The sequence below is a fragment of the Balaenoptera musculus genome, chromosome 11, assembly GCF_009873245.2.
Source record: "Balaenoptera musculus isolate JJ_BM4_2016_0621 chromosome 11, mBalMus1.pri.v3, whole genome shotgun sequence".
NCBI classification, from domain to species: Eukaryota; Metazoa; Chordata; class Mammalia; order Artiodactyla; family Balaenopteridae; genus Balaenoptera; species Balaenoptera musculus.
The window spans coordinates 77,743,916-77,768,689 of NC_045795.1; the positions used below are offsets into that span (position 1 = coordinate 77,743,916).

Sequence of the window (24,774 nt, forward strand, 5' to 3'; positions counted from 1 at the left end):
AAGAGAACAGGTTCTCTTTCCGTGGAGCTTAGTCTTTTAAAAGAATACTCAACAAGGATGAAATTGAGACATACGTGGCTCGTCAGGACCCAGAGTAAGTCCTCAATTTTACAGGAATTTGCACTAATGTCTCTGAAATCCTTCCCCAATATCACCAACACACAGAGTCACAGTGCAGATAATTAGAATTAAGGCCCTCTTAATCTTTACTAGCGACAGGGGGGGGTCTAGAACAAATTGCCTAAATTGACAAATTAATATTTACACAGTGTGATAGAACTTTTTAAGAATTCACATATCAAATTAATTTACGCCATGGTGCTCATCTTAACACATCCTCATTAAATGTTGGCTTTGAAAACAGTCTACCCAATAGTGATGCAAAGAGAACTCATTTGCCAACCCCTGGTCCCTTACAGATACAAAAATGTCATAAAAGAATTTGTCTTCAGGGTTCATTTTTAAGGGTTAGTCTTATTTAACTCTGTGTTAATTTCTTGCTTGTCAAAGTGAGAAAGGACTGGTTTCTCTGATCTTTTCACCAGTCACCATAAGCGATTGTTAAGAGAAAATAAATGCTGTCAATTGTGCCCCATTAAACATGATTTTCTGTCAGTTTAAGTCATCGTCTTAGACTGACATGAACTTTACCATTTCGAAACCTGAAATTACTACTCTGATTACCATGGTCTTTAGAGATGGAATTCAGTCTCTCTGCAGACTGAATGTTCTCTGAAAAAAAATGACAAAGTTTAATGTTTCCTTTATGCAGATTAAAAAAAAAAGTAAAGCACAAATATTCCACATTGGAACAAACAGCGCCATAGAAGAAAATGAATGTAAATGCCTTATGTTGCACAAGACTAAATGAAAATGTGATGTGAATTACTTCCTAGCTCATCACTAGTGCCCAAATGACTGTGTTTCTGTAGTCTTAAAAATCACTTCAATTTTCAACCAAATGCCGCTAGCCAAATAAACAATGTGTGTCTCTAACACTTTTTATAATGCTTTCTGGAAGAGAAATACAGACAGTATGAAAAAAAAGAAAAGAAAAGCGTACTCAGCTCATCTTGCAGAGTCTCACCGTACATCACCAGGAGTCGTCAGAGACTTGTTGAACGTTTGAACTTGTCCGTTTACTCATTTGGTCAGTCAGTGCATGAACCAGGTGAGTGTAGAGTGCTTGCTCTCTGCTGCAGATCCAGCCCATACTCAGCCATGTTTGGGTCCTAGGAGCCCCACCCATCTTAGCTAATTGGATGATGGGTAGGCACTGAATTAGTAGTTGGTCAACAATCTGTGCATGGTTGCTGGGACAAAGAGAGACTCATTCATTCATTTAGCACATTTTTAAAATTTAATTGTTCTTTTATATTGGCGTGTAGTTGATTTACAATGTTGTGTTAGTTTCAGGTGTACAGCAAAGTAATTCAGTTATACATATACATATATCCACTCTTTTTCAGATTCTTTTCCCATATAAGTTATTACAGAATATTGAGTAAAGTTCCCTGTGCTATACAGTAGGTCCTGTTGATTATCAGTTTTATATATAGTAGTGTGTATCTGCTGGTCCGAAACTCCTAATTTATCCCTCCCCCCCACCACGTTTCCCCTTTGGTAACCATAAATTTGTTTTCGAAGTCTGTGAGTCTGTTTCTGTTTTGTAAATAAGTTCATTTGTATCATTTTTTTAGATTCCACATATAAATGGTATCATATGATATTTGTCTTTCTCTGTCTGACTTACTTCACTTAGAATGATCATCTCTAGGTCCATCATGTTGCTGCAAATGGCATTATTTCATTCTTTTTTATGGCTGAGTAATATTCCATTGTATATGTATATACAACATCTTCTTTATCCATTCCTCTGTTGATGGACATTTAGGTTGCTTCCATGTCTTGGCTATTGTAGACTGTGCTGCAGTGAACATTGAAATGCATGTATCTTTTTGAATTATGGTTTTCTCCAGATATATAGCACATTTTTTTGAATGCCTCCTCTGTGCAAGGAACTGTTCTTGGTGATGGAGATCAAGTGGAGAGCAAGTTACATTGGGTCTTTCTTCTCCTGGAGCTTAACATTGTAGTGAGGGCGAGGAATAGAGAAAAGAAACACGCGAACAAGCCAAAGACGAAGATCATGTCAGACAGGCACGATGACAAGAATTAAACAGAGTGATACAGTGGCTGATAACTGGGAATGGAGTAGGCAAGGAGGTCTCTCTTATGAGGGGACATTTAGGCTGAGAATGACAAGAAGGGTGAACCATGAAAGATCTAGGTGGAACGTGAAGATGGAAGAGCAAGTGGAAAGGCAGAAGGGAACCTGGTGCTGTAGAGGAATAGATAGAAGAACAGCACAGGGAGAACACAGTAGATAAAGAGGAGAGTGGGGTACAGTGAGTCATGCAGGGGCCAATAAGAGATAGGGCCTCACGGGCCATGTAAGGTACTTGAATTTTATTCTGGATGCAGTGGGAATCCTTTGCTTAAGACTAAAGGAGTGACATGACCTGACTTACATATTTTAAGAATTATTTTAGCTGTTGTGTGCAAAATATATTTTTCAGTTAATCCAGGCAAGAGAAGGTAGTGGCTTAAATAGGGTCTTAGTGATTAAGAGGGAGAAAACTGGAAAGATTTGGGATGTATTTAAAGAGATGGTACATAGAACTGGCTTCTAGTAACTATATGTGGGGAGAAGGCAAGGCAAAGAAGGATTCAAGGCTTGGGGTCCAAGAATGGGGAGGATAGTAGTGGGAGGTTGGTGGGACATGGATCAACTGTTCCATTTTGAACATGTAAAGTTGAGATGCCTATTAGATGCAACAGTTGTTGTTTTAAAACAAATGAATGAATGGCCTGTTGTAAAAAGCTATGGTAGGCCAATCAGATTCCCTATTTGTGGTATGTGCACTAAGGAACTGGAGAGAGGGAGGGAGTTGCAGATGAGCCAAAGCCAGAATTATAAGGAAGCAGAAACTGAATCAAAAAGGAAGCCAGTTGGAGGAAGGAAAGTATCAGATCAAAAGAGTTAAATACATCTCGAGGAGTCGTCAGTGTACATGGCCCGAGAGGGAGATGTGAGGTGAGTTGTTGCTCCCTAGACGTGCCTCTACTTTCTTACTTTCTAGTTCTGCCCATAGGTACCCTTCCAAAAATATGCTGTTTTCTTGATGTAATTTAGGTGGGTTGCTGTTTCTTTCCTATGAACTAACCTAGTTGAAATAAATAACTCAACACACTGAGGACCACAAAGATGAGTCATATAAAGTCACTGTCCTCAATGAGTTCACAGCCCAGGAAAGAAGATAATAATGCAAAGAACAGTTATGTAAAGTCCAAATGGAATGCTAAGGGTGTTAAAACGTTATTTATCTGCCATTTAGTATTACATGTTCTTTTATAAGCAAGCAAAAAATTAAATGTACAACTTGTCTGTTGGAATCTGCATCAAGTAATAGAAACTGCAAATGATGATTTCTAGTAGGAAATACATGGCATTATATAAGGTTTCCCAGATTTTGATCATGGGTTTTACCAAATGTGCATCCCACCTGGACTATTATTTACTTAATGTTTTCATGTAGTTAAACTCATTTTTGTAACTTAAATACATACTGCTGCCTCATCCTAAGCAATAAAGCCCTGAAATAATGGTTTGTTTGCTATTTACATAGTTTTCTAATATTCATAAAAATAAATACAGACTATGAAAGTAGAGAGGCGACCTGCATGTGGCTAAAATCATACCACAACCACCAGGGCTACAAGTACCAGATTTTTGGAAACAGTGACATAGAGAGGAAAGCACTAGACTCAAATTTACAAGATCTGACTTTGAACTTGGCTCCTTAACCAAGAAGCTACTGTGCAGTTCTGGGCAAATCAGTCTCTTTTTCCCTCAGCAATAAAAGGATTGTATACCTTCCCTGCCCATCTTACAAAGTGATTATAGGGATCACATAAGCCAGGGTATGTTCAGATGCTTTGCAAAAGACAAAGTGCCTAACAAATTGCAGTGCTTATTGAGAATGTAGTTGTGGACCATAATGATTGTACCTGTGGGTTCCTAATGTAAGTGCCACTTGGGCAAAGCTGGCATTTAAAAACCAAAACGAATATTTTCTCCTCTAAGCTGTGCTCCAGAATCCTCCAGCTCTTAAAACTTGTCTTCACTTATTATCAGAACCACACAATTTGGTCTGTGCTCAAAACAATTTTCAATTATTTCTAGCAAGCAAGCCTTGTCTTCCCAAGGGTATGAGGGAGCCCCCAGAGAAGGTACCTTCTTTGATCAAATGAGTTCATTGTAAATAGACTGTCCCTTACAGTGTACGGCGTGGCATGAGCAAAGATTTAGTGCCCCTTTTTGGCTACAGTCTTTGTATGAGATAATAAAGCTCTCTGAAGCTATTTCCTAATTTGTAAAATGGAAATAATAATCCCTATTTTGCAAGGGTTTTGTGAATTTTAGTGAAATAATGACAGTTAATTGTTTAATATAGTGTCTGAGCCATAGACAGCTCTAAATAAATATCAGCCACTATTATTTTACTGCATGAAGGATGAGAATTGCTATTCACATTGGTGACATCTATTAGGAGTCTATGATTCCAAGTATCATAGTACCCACCTCTTAGAGTTATTGTGAGAAATAAATCGAAGTTCTCACATGTAAACGGTGTCTGGCACGTGATAAGTGCTTAATAAACGTAAGCCTTTGCTGTCCGCATCAGCTTTTGTTATCTCAGTGTTTATTACAGTACATCGTATTTTGGATAAAGCAGGGTTCGATGACAGGATTCTTAGTTGTAGAAAATTCTCTGTTAAATCGGAATTGATTGTCTGTGTTGTTGTCTCTGTTCCATTGTTCAAAAAATACTATAGGAGTTTAGCACAGTGTTAGAGAATAATAGATGTTCAAAAGATACTACATGAGAAACAGGAGAGATTAGCGTCTGGTTTGATTTGAATACCTAAAGCTCTTTATTGATAAGAATCTAGACTTGTGCTATTATACACTAGCTATGTGTGGCCACAAGCCCATGAAATGTGGCTAGTCTGAAGAGAGATATGCTGTAAAGTATGAAATGCATACTAGATTTCAAAGACTTAGTGTGAAAAAAAAATTTTTAATTTCATTAATAATGTTTTATATTGATTAGACATTGACATAGTAATATTCGGGGTATGTTGGTTTAAATAGATTATTTCAACTCATTTTACCTGTTTCTTTTTACTTTTATAATGGGGCTGCTAGAAAATTTAAAATTAAACCTGTGGCTCCCATTGTGGTTTGCATTATATTTCTATTAGACAGCACTAATCTAAGCCATTTCATAGTTCAAATGTTGACAAAATATCATGGCTCATCTTACAGTAGCAAAGTTTTTTCAGAATTTTAATGTCAACTATTTTTGTAATAGTTTTTATCTGTTGAAACCACTTTCTAAACTTATTGTTTTATAGCAAGCCACGATTTTAAGTGGGTAGAGTTTGGCCATCTAGTTCTGTTATTTGTTTATATCTTAGTGTACAGTATTTAAAATGCATTACATTGTAACATAAAATTTAACATAGTTGTTTCCACTGAATGAAAGAGTTGAGAAAGTGACAGTTTACCTTAAAATTAACAAAATAGCAAACACAAAAATGACTAATGTTATAATTAATGTTATAAATAATCTTGAGGGGGAGTCAGTGGCTGAAATTAGGGGATGAGTCTGAAAACAGTGATGGATTGTTTAAATATCAATAGTATTTTGATTAATTTATAACAGTAAAATACTTTCAGTTGTGCCATTATGCCCAGCAATAATGTAGGTTATTGATTACCATGTCCTACACAATATACCGTATTAATTTGTGAATCTAGTGGGTTTTTACTGAAAATAATCTTATATAACATACACATTCCCAAATCTCCATCAAGTAGACAGTATGTATAACAGGGTGACCTTTTAATGAGTCAATTTAGTTCACTTTTGAAATGAAAACATTTTATAAAATAATGTGTTGATAACTTTTAAAATCTTATATGGATGCACATGTTTTGGCCACGTGTAGATCTGGGTATTCAAGCTTTGGAGAAGGTTCTAAATGAAGAGCCCTTGTCAGCTAAGAGCAGAGAGAAACTGCTTTGCTTTATGGAGATCTTCTTAACAACATTCCAGAACCATTCTGAAGCACCCAAAGTAACTTCCTGTAAAGAGGTATTAAGCACCAACTTGCTTTAGCTTAGAATTCATAATTCACAAAATAAAACAAATGGAACATCACTGGTTCTGTAATCCCGTCCCCTGCACCTTCCTCCTTTGTTCTACAGGATTTTAACAATATACCCGTCTCCAAATTTACAAATGATTTCCTTTTCCAAAGTTCATCTCCAAGGAATGACCAGGAGCTTTTCAAAGCAAGGTTGAGGGTTGGGTATAGAGCAGAACCAGTCATTTGAATACACAGGTTACTTGTATGTCTGCTTTGTAGCTTGAAATGTGTCTACATTAAATACTTTATATCTGTAGAAAAAAGTTAATCCGTAGAGTAAAGGCCATTTCTACGATAGCATGCTTACATTGTAACATGGTTTAGATACAAGACAGACATTTTAATCTCCCCTCACCCTACTAGGAAAGCATGGTTTTATGGGTTCTCAATAGCTCGCGTCTTATGCAAATTACTCTATTCCACTTGGCTCTCAGTTTCAGTGAACAGCATTCCAGCAGTGAGAGGTGTTCAGTCAATGACAGTAATGTCTTGTAAGGGACCTTCTATGTAGACCTTTCTATTGATTTTTATATTTTCGCATCCCTGAAGATTTCATCCCTGAACTGAAACCTCTATCCATCAATAAATGCACCTCCATCTGTTGTTCTGGGCTTAACTTGTCATTCCTTCTGGAGATTAACACAGCACAGAGATTATTCCTGTGCATATTGTGTCCTCAGACTTAGCCCCTGATCTCTCCCTTCCTTCCTCCCTCCCTTCCTTCCTCCCTCCCTCCCTTTCTTGCTTCCTCCTTTCCTCCCTCCCTCCTTCCATCTGTGTTTTTTCCTCTTCCTGACTGAGCCTTGTAGAGCAAATCTGTGAAAGGAATTGTTGGCTGGACATGGGCCTCAGTACCCTGAGGAGGCAGTGGGACAGGCCTGAGGTGGCTGATGGAGGAGACATGCATCTTTCCAAGTTTGCAATTCCTACTTCTCAACAATGTACCCCCAATGCAAGTACTTACCAATTGCATGCCACGAAATTCCCCGAATGTCCCTTCTGAAATATTTTGAGAAAAACCTCTTTGCCTCACTAGGTAGATAAGTTTGGCCAGTGATACCCAAAGGGATTTTTGAGAAACATGAGCCCTATGAAATGCTCTTCAAAGAAGGATTCACACTGTCTCAAAGAAATATCTGTCCTTCCATGTTCATTGCCCCATTACTCACAATAGCCAAGACATGGAAACATCAACAAATGAATGGATAAAGAAAAAAATATATGTATATCACATTCATATATATGTGCACATATATTTATATATCACATAGATATATTGATATGTATGTATAAATATATATGCAATGGAATATTATTCAGCCATAAAAAAGAAAGAAGTCTTGCCATTTGCAACAATATGGGTGGACCTCGAGGGCATTATGCTAAGGGAAATAAATCAGACAGAGAAAGAAAGATACTATATGATCTCACTTAAGTGTGGAATCTAAAAGAGCCAAACTCAGAGAGTAGGAGGGTGGTTGCCTGGGCAGGGGGGTCAGGTAAACGGGGAGATGCTGGTCAAAGGATACAAGCTTGCAGTTGTAAGATGAGTGGGTTCTGGGGATCTAATGGACAGCATGGTGACTATAGTCAACAGTACTGCATTCTGTACTTCAAAGTTGCTAAGATCTTAAATATTCTCACCACACACACACAAAAAGGTAATTATGCGAGGTGATGGAGGTGTTAACTAACGTTACTGTGCTAATCATTTTGCAATATATACCTGTATCAAATCATCACGCTGTACACCTTAAATTTACACAATGTTATGTATCAATTATATCTCAATAATGCTAGAAAAATAAATAAATAATAATGAAAGACTGGGGGAAAAAATTTAAATGTTGAGAAACACCATTTACTGGCCCCCTTCACAGTGCACATTGGAATAGTACACTGTGTACATCTGTTTATCTCTGTTAACCCAGCATCTCCCTAACTCATTTGATCATAAAACCTTGTTTTAAAATATAACATCTATTAACATCACATAACTAGACTTCCCCAGAACACACTTTGGAAATCTTGAGTTAGATATTAGTGAATTTTCATTCCAGCTGCAAAAGAAGAGCTATATCTCTTAAAAGGATCATTTAAAAATAAAAATTAAAAGCTTCCATGCTGCCTCAGACCCATACACTTTCCATTTTATGGATCTGTCTTTGATGGGGATGGAAATGATGTTCTATGGGTTAACACATTCAAATCTATGTTGTCCATTCATTAATCAGTGTGTTATACTAACTCTGCTGGCCTGACTTAGTGGCGTTGCTGAGAGAGGTAGATAAAGATCTAAGGACTGCTAAGTGTCTGATGTGACAGAAGCGTTGGTCAAATGCAAATGGAGGGAGAAGAAGGGATCAAGGATGTCTCCTGTAATTTTATCTTGGGTGACCAAGTAATTAGCAAATTATAAATTGGAGGTGTGTCTTAATCATCCTCCATTTTCCTTGATTGTAAATAGACAGTTCATAAGTATATGGCCAGACAAAATTTACTAATGAGTGAAGGTCCCAGTCTTATGCCCCAACACCTCGCCCGTGAAAAAGCACTAGGCTTTACAGCTTTGCTTCCTCCCTTCCCCTACTCTGAAGAGAAAGTACAGGATCTAAATAGTGACCAAGATGGGGGAATAAGATAACGTGGATGAACTTGAGCTCTTCTGAGGCAGTCAAATAAACATCTCCCAAGAATAAGAGAGGATTGGAATTTGTATTAGGAGTTGCTGTTGTAGAACCCATTTAATGTTTAAGAGAATCACGTGCAATGACTGAGATTCTAAGTAAGCTACTCTGTTATATATGACAGTTCACGAGCACTGGGCTATGAGATCCTTGGCTTCATAGATAATGGGCCCATTTCAAGGAGGCTGCAAACTCAAATACCAGCAGTGCCAGGCAGGTACCATCGATGATGAAGTGGACAGAGTATAAAAACACCACAGTGCAAGAGGAATGGAGAAACAGCCACTGTCACTCAGGTCTAAGAAGAACCACCTCAGAAATGATGGGATCCTCACTGACAGATGCTAAAAACGGTCCAGGAAAGTTTGAGGAGAAACTGGATATTTGCCTAATTTCAAATATCTCTCCTAAGATACTTACAAAAGATATTTATAAATTACAAAATACTAAACTTCACAGTGGAGAAACCCAGCAGACACCACCTTAACCAAGGTTAACATCACCAGAAATAAGATAACATTGACATCATGGACCCCATGATAAGATGCACTGGTATCACAGAATTGCTTCCGTGGCCTTCTTGGTACAAATGCATAGCTTCAATCTAATCATGAGGAAAAAGTAGGCAAACCCAGAATGAGGCATTCTGTGAAATAATTGACTAGTAATTATCAGAAGTGCCACAGTCATAAGACCGGGAGAAACTAGGAACTGTCACCAATTGAAGAAGACTAAAGAGGCATAAGAATTAAATGCAATGTGGGATCCTGGATCGTGTCCTGGAACAGAAAAGGGGCATTAAGAGGAAAACAGTTGCAATTTGAATAAGGTCTATAGTTTAGTTAAAAATATTCAGATATTAACATTAGGGGAAAGTGGAGGAAGGATATACATGAACTCTTTATGCTATTTTTTGCAAATTTTCTATCAGTCTAAAATTAGTTTAAAAAATAAGCATAGCAGGAAAATAAAGAAAAAGAAATGATGGGATTCAGAACCTCCAACATCACACTAACCTATAGAAATATAGTGTGAGCCGTGAATATGAGTCACATACGTCATTTGAAATTTTCTAGGAGCAAGTTAAAGAAAGTAAAAAAAGATTGGGGAGATGAATTTTAGTAAGTTAACTCAATATATCAAAAATATTATCACTTCAACATATAATCAATATAGAAAATTACTGAGATCTTTTATATTCTTTCTTGCTCTAAGTCTTCAAGAGCCAGTCTCAGTTCAGACTAGCTGCCTCTCCAGTTCTCAATAGCCTCATGTGGCTAGTGGCTACCATATTGAATGACACACATCTACCACCATCAAGACACATTCTGTTTGCATCTCTTATTATTTCTGCTTCTTCCTATGAGTGTTTTGTTCTTTCCTACTATAGACTCCTCCTTCCTTCCCTCACTTATGAGAATTTGTATGTTCCAGACATTATTCTATGCACAAAACTGACAAAAATTTCCAACTTCCTGGAGCCCCCATTCTTGAGGGAGTGATTGACATAAACAGTAGCTATAGTAAATAAGTAAATTATACAGTAATTAGAAGATAGTAAGTGCTATGGAGTGAGGGTGTGAGGGGCACAGAGCTGAGTAAGGTGACTCAGATATGCTGGGGGTAGGAAAGCTAAAAGAGGCAAGACCTAAAAATCAAACCCAGATCACCTATGACTTCATTCTGGTGCTTTCCATTCTTTAATTTCAACAGACAATTTTGAATGGAAAGAATAATGGGAAAGTAAAAACAATGTTCTGCTTTGACTTATTTAGTACTTAATAAGGTCAAGTGCAGCTCCGTCATAGAGGGCAACACCTGACTGCCATTTTCAATGTCTGGTTTAAAGGAGGTGATAGCATTCTGAACAGCCAGCCCTCCAGCTAACCGAAGCAGAAATATGCAGGAGCTATCTTATAAGGACTAGGATATCTCAGCAGAAAACGGAGGGTTTTGAAATTATGCAGCCCACTGCTATTTCTTGACATGAGTCCAGAAAGGTTTGATCTTTCTTGCCCTGAAATTTGAATAATTACCTACAGCCTGGTGAATTTAACATATTTGAAAAACTGATTTCTTCTCTCTAGAGGATTGTGAATTTTGTTTACTCTCCTTGTGATGGAGTATGAGATTCATTGTTTTTTTAAACTTTTGGTCAATAATAGTTACTCATTGAAATACCTTCCAATCACAGTTCTTTCTGCTCTGGGATGTGAGAAAAGAGTGGCTGCCAGAAATGTGTACAAGGAATCCTGCAACCTCTGCTTTTCAGAGTCTGAGATACCTTAAAGAAGTTAAAAGAAAGGAGGTGCAACAGAAAGAAAAAGAAAGAGAGAAAGAGAGAGGGAATTTGTCCTATGTTGTGTGTGTATTTTTCCTGCATCCAATTATGTGAGGTGCCTGTTGGAATGGAGAGTCTTGGACCTAGCCCCAGATCTCTAGATTCCAAATCTTTGGAAGATGGAGCCTGAGAATCTGGGTGGTTCATAAGGTTCCTAAGTGATTCTTATGCCCACTGGGTATTGAGAACCATAGATCCTGGTGCCAGAAAGGCCCAGATTTGAATCCTGATGCCTCTGCTTACTGGCTGGGGTGCTCAGAGGGTCTCTTCTAAGGAAGGGACACTGCACTGCCCCCCTGCGTGTAGGGTTCTCTGTCTATCAGGCTTTGTAACAAGAAGACCAGGGAATTTGGATCCAGCATACTAACTCCCACTGTGCTGGGTCCAGCAGGAGAATTCTTCAGATCTCTTAATTGTGACATTTTAACAAACTATTCTGTTCCCATTTTTTAATGCAGCTGGCATAGAGGCTGCTTTTGTCCCTTTGTTTTGCTAAGGGGAATGCAGGCATTTGTTTCTGCTCCTTTTCTTTTCACTTGTATTCCTATAATGCACGTATTTATAGTCCAAGGAGGCAAGAAAGAGAACTAGGACAGACTTGTGTTTTCAAGGCCTGCCATGTGGACCTGGGCAGGGACATGTCAGGCCTCCAAAAATGAGCCAGTAAGTTCTTTGTTTGCGCTCTGGGCATAGCCCTTTTATCATCTGTGGTCTCATCTAAATAGCTTTTCTTTCAAGCATGTTATCAGGGCCTAAGAAATAACTTGTAATTATGGGCTCTCGAATGGACTCAGGTACTGTTTAAAAGCACCAGATGAAAGAGAAACTTATGAGGATTTTGCTCTTTAACTAGGCCTTGGAGCCCTGGATGAACTTACTTTTTATGTTACAGTCTCGTATTTTTACTTCATTTTTAAAATTACAAAAGTAATAGATGCCCATTGTACAATATTCAAATAATACAGATCTATTAAGTAAAAAATGAAAGCTCCCGGGACTTCCCTGGCAGTCCAGTGGTTAAGACTCTGTGCTTCCACTGCAGAGGCCATGGGTTCAATCGCTGGTCGGGGAACTAGGGTCCTGCATGCCGTGCAGCGCAGCCAAAAACAATAAAATAAAAGCTACCACATACCAACCACTTCAATTCTATTTTCTGCTATTTTTCTAGACATATATAAACATATATGATTAACACACACACACACACACAAGAGTAATTAGGACTCTTTAAAGTGTAAATGAGACCAGCCCAATTCAAAAAATTTTTGAGAAATAGGAGAAATCTCTTGGCTTACATAATCATACTTAATTGAGGTGAATTAGCTTCAAGAATGGCCAGATCCAGGGTGTCCAACAGGCTAGTCTTTCTTTCTCTCATCTCTCTCTCTCTCTCTCTCTCTCTCTCTCTCTCTCAGCGTGTCCTCTTTCTGTGCATCTGCCTCATTTTCCCCCCTCACTTAGCTTTCCCCAGGTGTTGGGGAGTATAGCTTTCTGCAGACCTGGATTTGCTCTAGATTGAAGACAAAATAATGCCCCTTCTCCCCGCAAAAATGTGGACATCCTAATCCCCAGAACCTGTAAATATGTTGTCTTAACATGGCAAAGGAGAATTAAAATTGCAGATGGAATTAAAGTTGTTCATCAACTGACCTTTGAAGATGGAAGAGTGGGGCTGTGAGCCAAGGAAGTGGATGCCTCTGGAAGCTGGAAAAGGCAAGGAAATGGATCCCCCCCGGCCCGCCTCAGATCCTCCAGAAGGGAACACAGCTCTACTGACACCTTGAGACTTGTGTCATATTTCTGATCTACATAATGATAAGATAATAAATTTGTGTTCTTTTAAGCCACCAAGTTTGTGCTAATTTGTTCTAGCAGCTGGAGAGACCTAATATAGGGCCCAAAAGGCAAGAGACTTTTTCTCCTCAAAATCAAAATTTTAAAAAATCCTTGGAAGGCTTCTGAGTAGCCTAGCTTGGTTTTCAGCCAACCTCCATCCCTGTCACCATGGTCAACAGCATCGGATACTATAATTGTCTAGATCTGATTACTCTTTATGGCAGGGAAAGGGGATCGAGAGGCTGTGATTGGCAGCCCTTCTCCTCAGAATCACATAACTGGCATGGGAACAGAGCAATTCCCCCAAAGGAGGATTGTGTGGGTTTGTTGTTTATAGTTTGCTTTTTAGAATGGGTTTGTGACATATATTTTGTTCTATAATTTGCTTAATTCTCTTTACAACATATTTTGGGGATATTTTCATTTCAATTTATACAAATCCTACTTTGTTCTTTTTAGTAGCTGCCTGGTATTCCATTGGGTAGATGAACCAAACTCATTCAACCGTGTTTCCTGTTGATGGACATTTAGGATGTTTCCAATCTTTGCTTCCAAAGAAGACTGAATGTTGTGTCCTTCGATATATATCTGTGCATGTCATAGGACTTGCTTTTGATTTTTTCCTAAACATTGGTAATGTGAGGGTGCAATGGAGAATAGAACAAGGATAGGCATAGTGGGTTGAATAGTGGCCCCCCCCAAAATATGTGCAAGTCTGAACCCTCAGTACTTGTGAATGTGACCTTATTTGGAAACAAGGTCGTTGCAGATGTAATTAAGTTAAGGGTCTTGAGATGAGATCATTCTAGATTTAGGGTGGGCCCTAAATCCAATGACGAGTGTCCTTATTAAGTACAGAAAAAGAGAGCACACAGAGACACAGGAGAAGGCCATGTGAAGATGGAGGCTGAGATTGAAATGATGCCTCTGCAAGCCAAGGAATGCTAAGAATTACCAACAGCCACCAGAAGCTAGGGGAGAGACATGGTATAGACTCTCCCCCAGAGCCTCTAGAAGGAAACAACCCTGCTGACACCTGACTTCTGATTTCTGGCCCTCAGAATTGTGACAGAATAAATTTCTGTTATTTTAAGCCACCCAGTTAATGGCAATTTGTTATGGCAGCCCTAGGAAACTAAAACACAGGTTGTGAATGCAACTGGTTCTCCTGCCCTCCTCCGTTTGGCTTGTGGCCAGCTGTCAATCATCTGGGAAGACAGAGGAATGTTAGTTCAGATCACAGAAGCCATATAGCACACAGGAGTCATTTCAGTGTCCATTTCTGTGAATGTGCTTTGTGATTTTTATCTTCTAGTGCCATTTTGCTTAAACAAATGATGAAATTAGTATATACTTCAGAGTCAGCTCCCAGTGGATATATGGAAGAGAGGCAGACCCAGTGGGAAATGAGAGACAAAGCAAAGTGAAGGCTTAGGCAGAATCCTCTCTGGTGATCTATAGCATCCTAGATTTTTAGTGGTTGTGCATAAGAGGAATGAATAAGTAGACAAAGGAAGGAAGGAAGGGAGGGAGGAAGGAAGAAAGGAAGGAAGGGAAGAAGGAAGGAAGGAGGGGGGAAGGAGGAAAAAAGACAGATAAAGTAGACCATGATATGACCAGTGGAGACCTTTGAATGCCCCCTTTCAATCAATGCCCTGTAGGGCATTAAGCCCTTTATATTTAATTCACAAACGGCTGAAAATGCTCAGAACGTGCTTGGTGTCCACTACGATGACACAAGCTGGCCATGCCTCCACTCTCACCACCCTCACTGTTTCAAGTCAAATATTGAAATGCAGTGAACAATATCCCAAGCAGAGAGCTAGGAATCTGATTCTTTTTGATCAGTAAAGCACTAAAAACAAAACCAAAAAAAAAGGCAATAACGCATACAGGTATAATCACAGTACACAGGTATATTTACTGCATTGGACTTTTTGTCATCTGACTTCTGACATATGTGAATTACCGTTGGGCCAGGAAGCTCATACTTGGTAATTGGCAGCTGTATTTTAACTGCAGGCTTGAATGTTTTGGGGGGGGGGGGAAAGGAAGAGCAGATGTTGAGATGCCTGTTTTGGGTATGTGTAGTGTATCACTGCCTGTTCTTTTTTTTTTTTTTTTTTTTTTGGTTTTTTTGTTATTTATTTATTTATTTATTTTATTTATGGCTGTGTTGGGTCTTCGTTTCTGTGTGAGGGCTTTCTCTAGTTGTGGCAAGCGGGGGCCACTCTTCATCGCGGTGCGCGGGCCTCTCACTATTGTGGCCTCTCTTGTTGCGGAGCACAGGCTCCAGACGCGCAGGCTCAGTAATTGTGGCTCACGGGCCCAGTTGCTCCGTGGCATGTGGGATCTTCCCAGACCAGGGCTCGAACCCGTGTGCCCTGCATTGGCAGGCAGATTCTCAACCACTGCGCCACCAGGGAAGCCCTCACTGCCTGTTCTTAAACCTGCTGAAGGAGACAGAGTAGGTCATGGAAAATCATGGAAAATGGAGCAAAACTCTAAAGAAATCTCTGCTTATGGTAACTGCTGGACCGTAGTATAATGCCTGCCTTTGGCTTTCGGCTTTTCAGCACACGCATGGCCTTGGCTTCTGCCACTCCCTCTTCTGGATTTTCCTCCCCTCATCAAGGCCCATTGCAAAATCTACCTCTCGTCTTCCTACCCTGGATGGAACTTCGAGGGAACAGATCACAGATCTTATTAAATTGGAATAATTGATATTTATTGTAGGATAAAGCCACTGGGGACCAGTAATTGAGTGAGAATGTAAACCCGTGTTAATAAGAATTGGGGGACTTCCCTGGTGGCGCAGTGGTTAAGACTCCGCCTGCCAATGCAGGGGACACGGGTTCAATCCCTAGTCTGGGAAGATCCCACATGCCGCGGAGCAACTAAGCCCATGCGCCACAACTACTGAGCCTGCACTCTAGAGCCCACGAGCCACAACTACTGAGCCCACGTGCCACATCTACCGAAGCCCGTGAGCCTAGAGCCCATGCTCCGCAACAAGAGAAGCCACCGCAATGAGAAGCCTGCACACCGCAACGAAGAGTAGTCCCCGCTCGCCACGCTAGAGAAAGCCCGCACGCAGCAACGAAGACCCAACGCAGCCAAAAATAAATAAATACAATAAAGAAATTTATTTTTAAAAAAATAAGAATTGGACCAACCAAGAACTGCAGAGTCCCAAATGAGCATTTTTCTATTTCAGCATTTCCTTGAGCTCCTGATGAATAACCTTCTGCTTTTAGGATGACTTACTCTTTTGATAGCCTCTGATGTGCTTGTTTTCTCCGTGCATTTAAATTGGGTCATGGGGCAGGAGCCGGCCGTGCTCTAAAGCTTCCCCCAAGAACATGGGTCTGGAATGTGTGTTTAATGTTTTCCCTGTAACAGAGAGAAATGTCGTCGGTAATTCTTATTGGCAGGCCCAATGTTTAAAGCTTTTGGAATTATCTGAGTCGCAGTGTCGCAGGAATCGTTCCGCATTCAAATATTTACAAGGCATAATTAAATGGATTAATGATGTGGGGTTCTAGAAACAATACGGTGGTGTTAAGTTTTCCAGCAGCCTTCTACTAGTTTCATCATTCCTTTTTCCCCCCTTCTCTATCTTTTCGATTTATGATTTTTGCTTTCAGCCCTCTATGAGCTTCTGATATCTCAGACTTTGCACTGAATTTCTCACTTGGCCCCTCTTGTTACTGCCCCTCTGTTAATTTCATCTCCTCAGTATCCAAAGGCCCCCTCCTGCTTCTTAGATTAAATCCTCCACTCTTGTCATTGTCTTCCTCGCTTTGCTTAGATAACATCTGATACAGCTTTGAAGATGTGAGGTGCTGTCCCAGTGCTAAGTGGGATGGTTCTAATTATTATCTTGAAGCCTCGCATCACCATATTCTCTTTCTCTCTCATTGTTTTCTCTCTCTTAGTCATCTGGGTGTGAATAATGAACACAATGTTTCCTTAAGTGGAAGAATGGAAATATAGTTGAGTTCTTTTTCCCAGGTTGCCTGTTAGCAGAAATTGAGGCATATCCATGTGCTTTTGGCCTGGGAAAACGAAAAGGGAAGATTGAGACACTAGAATGTGTATTGTGAATGATCACAGTCTTAGAGATTTTTTAAATGACTTCTGTTTTTATTACAAAGCCAACAAAAAATTGTTGTAGAGAATTTGGATAATTCAGAAAAGCACACAGATGAGAAGACATGTGACATGAGTTTTCATCTTGCAAATTTTGTGTGTATAATATATACTATCGTCATATTAATCTATTTTCACACACAAAATAGGGTCAACCTGAACATAATGTTTTCTAACTTACGCTTAAGCTTAATGCACTGTGAACATTTAAATTACATTTTTTTCCCATCATCATGACCACAGGCCCCCCTCTTATACAGATGGACCACAACTTATTTAACCAGTTCCCACAGGTGAACAATTAGTTGGTTTTCAATCATCAACTAGTCCAGCAATTAATTGGACTAAAATAAACAATGCTGCAATCAGCATCCTTTATACATAGCCAGCATAGTTTTTTAAAAATAATTATTTCTTCAACAAAAATTTCTGAAGTTAGATTTGCTGTTCAAAGGATATAAAAGTTTAGTAAGCATTGGCTATTTAGAAAGACACCCAGAAAATGGTACTAACTCAAGCTGCCCATCTTGGATGGGTTAGAAAAGGACACCCCATGTCAGAGTGTCTCTTTCCTGGTCTTTCCTTAGCTTAGACATCTAACACTGGATTGGTCTTCTTTCTGGATGAACATGCTTTGGAAATATCACTTGGATTCTTAGAATGGTTCTAAAGAATGGTCCAGGGCTCCTCATGACTCATCAGCAAGGTCCTGTATCCCTAGGACATCAGTTGTATCAGAGGCAAATTCATGTTTAAAGAACCGCCCACTGGAAGCAGTTACACTGGTTTTAGGCCAAATCAGAAGAGAAATTGTAAAGAAGGAAGAAGGAATATTAATGCTTAGTGACCACCTATACAGTGCTGACATTGTTTTCTCTTGACAATCTTATAAGATAGTGAAGTTTCACCTTCATTTTGTAGTTGAACTAGATTCAAATCCATCTCTACCTGATGCCAAAGACCATGGTCTTTACTCCCCTCTATAACTCAGTTTTGTAGTTTAACTACTCAGAGCAGAGTTCCAAAAGCCATGAAGAGTCTGCCTCTCACTTAGCTCTATTTATGTTCTGTCAATTTTTTCTTTCTCTTTAAATATCAATTTGGTACACATTTGGCTTTCCAAGTGTTAGAAAGCAACATTTCTCTTGTTTTACTTGTAGGAAATGTTTTCACTAGAATCCTTGATGTATTATTCTTTTTTCTCTTTGCCTAAAAATGTAATATAAATTCATGAAGGCTTTGAATAGTGTTATATATGGGATGTCATTTAACCTGCCTTGCAAAGTCTGTTTATCAAAGCAAGAACTACTTGTTGGAGGATGTTAACGTCCTGAGTCAAAGGAAAAATAAACTGTGGGCTTTAGAGTAATCTTTCTACATATGTATTGACTGAGTGCTTAAGGAGAATTCTGACATCTCTAGCCGCAGATGGTTTAGGAACCAAACAGTGAACTAGACAAGCTTGTATCCATAAACTGAAGACTCTAGCAAAGATGAGAACAATATAGCATAGGGGTTATCAGCACAGATTGACCGCTTTGGAACTGATCTTACCTCTAAATCTCATTTTCCTTTTCCGTATAATGGGGATAGTAAGGTTTACTTGGAGAATCATCCTAATGGTTAAATGAGTTCATGTGCTTTCAAGTGCTTAGTAGGGTGAGATCAAACCTGAGTTTGATCTCAGTGGATGATCATGGAGGAAAAGATATTTTAAGAAACAGAAAAAAATCATACACTAAGTGAATCTGTACTGGAAAAGCATTAAAGGGATGTAAAAACTGCCTCTCCTAATGTAGACATCAAGGATATAGCATCCCTTTTTCTTTATTATAGAAAAAAAGTACTGTGAAGAGCCCAGAGTTACTTCATAAACTTAATTTATTTAATTACAGGAGAAATTCTTAACTTCTTTTGGAACCTTGTTCCCTCCTCCCCTCACCCAATTTGAGAATCTGATGAAGCTTTGAATTCTCCATAGAAACGTGCACATTCACATCATATGCTGCAACTTCGGGGGCACCAATCTATTCCAGGTTAAAATTGCCCCCAAACATAGAGGTTGTAGACATTTTCATTTATCTGAACAGGGTCAGAAGGGAGAGGGCTGTAGCTGGGAATACCCAACGCCAAAGCCAGAGATTCTAATCATTGCTGTATGCTGGATACATTCTGTGCCCTTGAGCACTCATAATGTAGAAAAGAAGACAAATAGGGAAATGAATGAGCACGGTGCAATGTGGCAAGAGTGACAATATGCACATATACTGAAAGGAATGACTTCATGATGCAGATTGAGGAGGGAGGGCTGCAAACAATATGATTTCACAAGTGCAGCAGTGGTCCCAGGGTCTTTCAGAATCTTCGGAGATTCTGTGAAGCATGTGGCATATATATTTCATCAAAATCAAAGTCCCAGATCACAGGTAACTCAAAGAATCACCCATGTCCTCTCCCACTAAGTCCATCCTCCTTCTCTATATGAGAGAGATGGAACAGGGGATATGGATGAATGGAAACTTATCAGGAGACATATCTTCATCTTTGCTTGATAAGTTTTACCTCACCTATATTATTCTATAATGTCTGGAATACCCACACCTTGAAATTCCTGAATTCTTGATTCGAAATATCTGGAGGAGGGAACAGACACACCGCTTCACCTGGCACACACAGCCTTGTTTATGGAGGCCTCTAGCTGTGTCCGTCCCAGGCCTGGAGGCCTGCTTGCTCAGCAAAGGGCTCTAACATGGACAAACAAGAAAAGGAAGGTACTAAGGAAATGCCCTGGCCATTCAGTGATGCTCAAGTGAGCATGGGAGCAAAATTAGAGCAGTTCTCTACTTTCAAGTGCATTGCTAACTCCATTTGCATTAGCCCATCACTACTAAGTATTTTCCTTTAGACACACCTAAATTCAAATCATAGCCCTACCACCTGCCAGCCTCAGACAAGCGACCTAACCTCTCTGAATACTGAGTTAACATGTACTGAATGCCACCTGTATCTGTGGTCCTGTCCTAAGTGTTTTACATATGTGGACTCGGCCCACCCTCAAAACAACTCTATGAAGAAGGAATTATTATTATTACCATTGAATATTGCTCAGGATCACACAGCAAGTGGGCAGAGCTGGAAATGGAGCCCAAGCTATTCAGCCCCAAGGCTGGAACCCTCACTCCCAAGGCCATGGTGCCTCCAAGGGCCACAGGTCAATTTCAGCATTTGTGATAAAGGGACGATGCTGACCATTCTTCAGAGTAGTGGTTGGGTTAAACAAGACTGTTTTTGTCAATCATTGAATACTAGGGTCCCTGACCATAAAGGGAATCCTTCTGGGAGAATCCATAGGCATGGGAGAAATCAGGTTGGCCACAGAAAGTCACACACCGCTGACCACAGCAAGCCAACCCACTGTCTATATCAACAATGCTTTTTATCTGTTCTCTTTTTTTCATCTCGCCACCTTCTGTTTTCTTCTGCACTGCTCCCAAGTGACTGTTCAAATAGATGAAACTGATAGCATTTCATTTCCTTGTGGTCTTCATTCCTGGCTCCCGTGATCCTTCTTAGTGAACAAATGACTTGGCTTTTCTGAAACTGTCTGACTTGATATGTTTCGTTTCAACTGCAATATGTTCTTTCAAAGGTGAATGATCAGAAACCATTGTCGGAAAGTCGAGAATGCACTCAGAGTCCGAGAGCCAATACAGTTTTGTTTGTTGCTTTAATTACTGTGTAGATGTGCTTAGGTTGTTTGGATTGCTGTTCTTGTTGAAGAGAATTGGAGGCACATAGCTAACTCTTCAATAAACGTTTTTGAGCCCTAGTTTTGTGTATAATGCAGGTCTAGCACTAAGCAAAGAGAAAGGGACTTCCAGAGACCTCAGACCTGGACCTAGTCTTTCGAGTGGGGCAGGGGGTAGGGGGTACATAACAGGCTGGAGAGATAAATAAGACAAAGAGAGCTACTGTCCATTAGAAGGGTAAAGGAATAGGCTGTGGTGGTTTACAGAGGAGAGAGATTGCGTCCATCTGGAATGATCACGGAAGGCTTCCTGAAGGTGGTGGCAACTGAATAGAACTTTGAAGGACATAGAGAATCTGGACTAGGATATGGTAAACCAGAAAGGGTGAAGGACATTCCAGCTATGCAGAATGTATCTGGAGAGTAGCATATGATAAAGAGACTTTATGCAGGAGGTTAATTTTTATAAAGAAAAAAAACCTCATTTGCTGAGGTAATAAAGAGGGAATGAATCAAATTGACATCTCTGACTTCATTTCTTACCATTCTCCCCCTGTCTGCAATTCCTCCAATACAATACTGCCTCAGGGCCTTTGCACTTGCCGTTCCCTCTGATCTGAACACTTTTCACAGATCTTTGCGGTCACTGACTATGACAAAATCCATGTTTGTTTCAAAGCACTTTACATACTGTCTTGTTTAATATTCTATGCCTGGCACAGGGAATCTCACATCTAGTGTGTTCCTATTCCCTGCCCACCCATGTATCTATATCACTTCAAAATACTAGTTTTTATGCAAGCCTAGGAAATTGAAATTCTTGATTTCTCCTTCTGTGAAAATGGAGGTGAAAATGCTTACTTCCCTTTAAGCAGTGGTTCTCAGCCTGAAGCACATAAGAATCACCCGTGGACCTTTTGAAACCACAGATGCCCAGGTCTTACACCAGACCAGTTAAGCCCGAACCTCTGCAGCTGAGACCCAGGCATTATCAGTATCTTGACAAAACTCTCCACATGGTTTTGGTGGACAGCCCTCACTGAGAACCTCTGCTTTAGAAGGAGAAGTCAAGGGCAGTGGCCTTTGCTGATGATATTTCTCTTCCCTGCTCACTCTGGCAGGGTGGGGTGAGTAGCAGTATCCAAAGCAAAGAGACGCAATCCGGAAGGCAGAAGCAATACACGTTTCCTTCATTCCACAAAGGATGAAGGTGTGTCTGCTGTGTGCCAGGCACTGTCCAAAAGGGATGAAGAGTGTAGGGAACCAGAGAGAAGGCAATGAACCCTTTGGGTCCCCTGAAATGCCCCCATCTCTTGGAGACAAGACTGCTGACTGCAGGGTTTGGTCATGAACCAAGAACGATGTTCCAATTAGGAGGCCGAAGGAGATTTCCCTCAGATCTTCACTGAACGAAAGGCGTTATTTCCCAGAGCGCAGTAGCATGTTCTAGAATCTCCATCCCTTTATGAATCAGTCATTGCCTTAGTCCATGAGGCTTGACATGCTGTTGTTCTTGCTTCTGTCTCTGACCTCATTTCCTGGTGCTCCTCCCCTCCCTCAGTACACTCCAGCCACACTCCCCTCCTCCAGAACTTGAGATAAAATCCACCTCCATAGAGGCCTTGAGATACCATCAAGAGCAATTCCCTTCTCTGGACCATGATGTCTGCTCTTACCTGCACTCTTTAAGCCTCTGCTTCCTTATAGTTGCCTGATTTGCTCTTCCCGGTCTCTGCTCAAATATCACCTCCTCAGAGAGGCCCTTCCTGACCTCTTTATCTAAATAGTACCCTACTTCCTCTCCATCTCTTTGCCCTGCTTCATTTGCTTTATAGCTTTTATTGTGGTGTATTTACTGTTTGGCGGTTCATCTTCCATTTTCCCTGATAGAGTGTAAACCCAAAGAGCTGGGACTTGTTCATTGCCGTATCCCAGTTCCTAGCACAGTGCCCAGTACAGAGTGAATGCTCAATAAATATTTGTCAAATGAGTGAATTCAATAAGGTTTTATTCTCATTGTATTCATATGTATATTTATCTTCTATTAAAGGCAAGTGATACTAGACTTTTAATTCGAGGTAAATGGTCTACTTTTTAAATGAGTTAGTGTCAGGAGAAGAGGAATCAATTTAAAGAAAGATATTAAGTGAGTGGAAGCATAAGAGATCCACAGATGTGATATGACTCATGAGAGTGATGAGAATGACTGGCGTTTGGGAAACACTGGTCTAGAAGCAGATCGGGAAACAAAGAAAGAAGCACAAGCCGAGAAGTAAGGGGAATATCATCTAGTCATCGAAATCAGGATGCTGAATGATAAACTTGGCCTACCTGCAACTGCAGTCTCTTGCAGTGTTGAGGTACAATTCATCTGGCATTTACTGAACATCAGCTATGAGCTCAGTGTGACGGGGGGGTAAGTGAGATATAGAATCCAATCCCATTTTCAAAGGTGAACCTCGGAGATAACCGTGGGCACTATGACAGTAGAAATCAAAATGTGATCAATGCTATATGAAAGGGCCAAAGAGACCACAGAAGGGTAGCATTTGTTTCTCTGGAGGTAATCAGGAAACCCTTCTCTGAAGAGGAGAAATTTGCATGGGGCCTTGAAGAATGGGTAAGATCTCAATAGGCAGAAATGGGGGCCAAGGCATTCTGGACAGAGGGAACACCAGGCAGAATAGCAGCAAATAACATAGGGAAATGAGCTCACAGGGCACAGTGAAAAAAATATCTATGGGGGGCTGCTTGGAGAGGCCTGACCAGGCGGGGCTGGGGTCAGCGGTGCTGGCCGGGGTTTGCTGTTGAGGCCGGGTCTCCGCCCGTGGACCCGGGAAGATGGTGCCAGGTGGTTGCCCGGTGAGTTACTTACTTCTCTGCGACCAGGCGGCTTTGCTGATGGGGAATCTCCTTCTGCTGCATTGTGTCTCTTGGAGCCACTGGCACAACACTACCGCCGAGCCCGAGCCCACCTCCACTGGCGCCACCCACCGGCTCTGCGAGCTGGGACTAGGGCGACCCCACTCTCCAGTCATCCTTTGCTCTTACCGACCCGATGAATTTATAGAGTGTGAAGACCCAGTGGACCCTGTTGGAAATGCAGCGGCATCCCAGGAACTTGGTTATGGCTGTCTCAAGTTCGGTGGTCAGGCCTACAGTGATGTGGAACACACCTCCGTCCAATGCCGCGCCCTGGACGGAATTGAATGTGCCAGTCCTAGGACCTTCCTACGAGAGAATAAACCTTGTATAAAGTGTACTGGACAGTACTTCATAAGCACTTTGCTCGACTCCTTCTTCCTGGGATGTTCTGGAGTAGGTCGTTTCTGTCTGAGACACGCTGGCACAGCAGTAGGGAAGCTCTTGACACTTGGAGGACTTGGGATTTGGTGGTTTGTTGACGTTATTTTGCTTATTCCTGGAGGGCTGACGCCAAGTGACGGCAGCAATCAGTGCACTGTTTACTAAAAAGCTGCTGCCGTGACCCAGAGAGGCAAGTCTCCTGAATTCATCTCTACAGGCTCAGAACTCTTCCTTGTTATCAGTCCTGACCATTGCCTTCCTCTTTGGAGGGAATGGCTTTGGCGAGGGAGGTTTCTTTGGACTGTGGATTTTCAACCCAAACTTTACCTTGCAGACTAGAAATGACAAGCAAACAGTATTGTGGGTATCAAGTTTGTACCTTTCCTCATGTACAAAAAATATAAAGGATAGTGATTAACTTATAA

The 24,774-nt window shown here is 40.5% G+C and overlaps 2 protein-coding genes across 2 annotated transcripts in view; both read left to right on the top strand.

Annotated features, from left to right (window-relative positions):
- The window catches only part of SYNPR (synaptoporin), a 297,196-nt gene that overhangs the window by 200,254 nt on the left and 72,168 nt on the right, over nucleotides 1-24,774 (top strand). The window lies entirely within an intron of this gene.
- On the top strand, nucleotides 23,885-24,514 carry LOC118904494 (TM2 domain-containing protein 2-like). The gene has a single exon (XM_036870696.1). The coding sequence runs from the start codon at nucleotides 23,885-23,887 to the stop codon at nucleotides 24,512-24,514; it is 630 nt and encodes a 209-aa protein (XP_036726591.1).